The sequence below is a fragment of the Argentina silus genome (assembly GCF_951799395.1).
Source record: "Argentina silus genome assembly, chromosome: 9".
Classification (NCBI taxonomy): Eukaryota; Metazoa; Chordata; class Actinopteri; order Argentiniformes; family Argentinidae; genus Argentina; species Argentina silus.
The window spans coordinates 14,642,966-14,645,465 of NC_139663.1; the positions used below are offsets into that span (position 1 = coordinate 14,642,966).

General features: G+C 48.6%; 1 protein-coding gene across 1 annotated transcript in view; it reads left to right on the forward strand.

Moving 5' to 3' along the window:
- cpt1a2b (carnitine palmitoyltransferase 1A2b) overlaps positions 1-2,500 on the forward strand; it is a 24,118-nt gene that overhangs the window by 5,574 nt on the left and 16,044 nt on the right. Inside the window, exons 4-7 of the mRNA XM_083677189.1 lie at positions 264-435; positions 848-949; positions 1,853-1,990; positions 2,180-2,257. Of these exons, the coding sequence (XP_083533315.1) occupies positions 264-435; positions 848-949; positions 1,853-1,990; positions 2,180-2,257 (490 nt within the window). The remainder of the gene's footprint in view (positions 1-263; positions 436-847; positions 950-1,852; positions 1,991-2,179; positions 2,258-2,500) is intronic.

Consider the following 2,500-nt stretch of genomic DNA (forward strand, 5'->3'; position numbering starts at 1 on the left):
CCTTCAGTACTCTCCCCCTCCCCCTCTCTCTCTCTCCCCTTCTCTCCCCCTCACCATCTCTCTCTCTCCCCCTCTCTCTCTCCCCCTCCCCCTCTCTCTCTCCCCCTCTCTCACTCTCACCCTCTCTCTCTCTCACCCTCCCCCTCCCCCCCTCTCTCAGCCCCAGCCTCTCCCTCTCCGCCCAGGGTCAGACCATGGTCTCAGCCCTGGTCTTCAGTACCCTAACCCTCCCTCTCTCTCTCTCTCTCTCCCCCTTCCTCCAGCCTCTCCCTCAGTGCCCAGGGTCAGACCATGGTCTCAGCCCTGGTCTTCAGTACTCTCCTCTGGCTGTCTCTGATCCTGACCCTGAGGTTCTGTCTGAAGCTGCTCCTCTCCTACCACCGCTGGATGTTCGAGCAGCACGGGAGAATCTCCGTCACCACCAAAGTCTGGGTGGTACGTCCCTCGTTGTCGTTGTTGTTGTTTGTTAGGCTTTGGTATTAGCTGGAGTAGAAGGGGTAGTGGTGTAGTGTGTGTTGTGTTTGTAGGGGTAGAGATTGCAATGGAGAGGTTGTAGACACACACACACACACACACACACACACACACACACACACACACACACACACACACACACACACACACACACACACCCACCCACAGGTTGAAGCAGCAGTCCAGATGATAGTTCTAGTAGAAGGTGTCAGAAGTTGTGTTATCTTGCAGGATGACGTTTTTGGCATTGTGCATTACTATAGATTAAGTAACAATCCACCTTTCCCTCTCTGTCTGTCTTCCTCCCTCCATCTCTCTCTCTCTCTCCACCCCCCCACCCCCACCCCACCCCCACCCCCACCCCCCCTCTCAGACCCTGCTACGGTTGCTGTCTGGGAGGAAGCCTCTGCTCTACAGCTACCAGACGTCCCTGCCTCACCTCCCCGTCCCGCCCATCAAAGACACACTACAGAGGGTGAGTGTGTGTGACAGAGATGAACAGTCCTGTCCTCCTCCAGCTCCCAGCGGCAGAGGTCAACTTCATGTTGTCTGCAGAACAGTGGAGGCCGGTGGAGGTAGAAAATCGGAGGATCACACCTGTTTGATACCATTCCTCATTCCGTTCCTTGCATTACAATGAGCCCGTCCTCCGATTTCAACCTCCGCCAGCCTCCCCTGATCCAGAACAAGTCACTTGTAACAATTCCCCATTCTAACTGTCAAACGTTTTTTTTAGGGTAAAAAGGTTGATCATCATCATCATCATCATCGTTTTTTCTGTTTATTTGACCATTTTATAAACAAGCTCACATGAATACAAAATCTACATGTACAAAAATAACACAATGAAGTCCATGACTTATTAATAATACTTTTCCTGGTTTAATAGAGGTTAAATTAAAACAATAAACAATAAATAAAATACTTTGTTAATAACACAATAAATTTCACAACTTATTTCCATTGCGGTCCTCATCCTTCCTTCATCACCATTATCTTCTTATAATAGTAATAATAATAATAATAATTTATTTATTTATTTTGTAGAGCGCTTTTCACTGTACTCAAAGACAGTGGTGGTCCTCTGTGGCTCAGTTGGTAGAGCATGGCGCCGACAACGCTTAGGTTGTGGGTTTGATTTCCGCTGGGACCATATATACTGAAATGTATGCACTCACTGCAATGTAAGTCGCTTTGGATGAAAGCGTCAGCTAAATGGCATATATTATTATTATTATTAATACACTACATTTCATGGAGACAACAACAATTGATAACTCAGTAAAAACAACAATACAAAACAATGTGTACGTGTGTATTCTGTGACAGAGACATCAGTGTGTAAGTGTGTGTGTGTGTGTCTCTCTCCGTCGGTCAGTACCTGGAGTCTGTGCGTCCACTGCACACCGGCCCAGGGTTCGAAAGGATGACTGCGCTGACGGCTCAGTTTGAGAACAGTCTGGGAAACAGACTACAGCGCTACCTCAAACTCAAAGCACTGTGGGCTACCAACTACGTGAGTAGAGTCACTGATACAGACACACACACACACACACACACACACACACACACACACACACACACACACACACACACACACACACACACACACACACACTGTCCAATCTATTCATTGTAGTTTCATGGTTGTTGTTCTCATGCAGATGAGATTTTACCTTTCTTATTCCCCCCCCCCCCTCCTCAGGTGAGTGACTGGTGGGAGGAGTATATCTACCTCAGGGGGCGTGGCCCCATTATGGTCAACAGCAACTACTATGGCATGGTAATGTTCTACCCATCTTTACCTGTGTGTGTGTGTGTGTGTGTGTGTGTGTGTGTGTGCGTGTGTGTACACTAACTCCCAATGTCTCCTCAAGCCCAAACTGTATCCGTCATTCCCCGGTCTCCTCCCACTGTATTGTGACATTCCTGAGTCAGAGCTGGGAATACCAGGCATGTCAGGAACGCTGGATGTACTGACCTGCTCCAGTGGTGTACACACCGACCCCCCCTTAACCTACCCCCC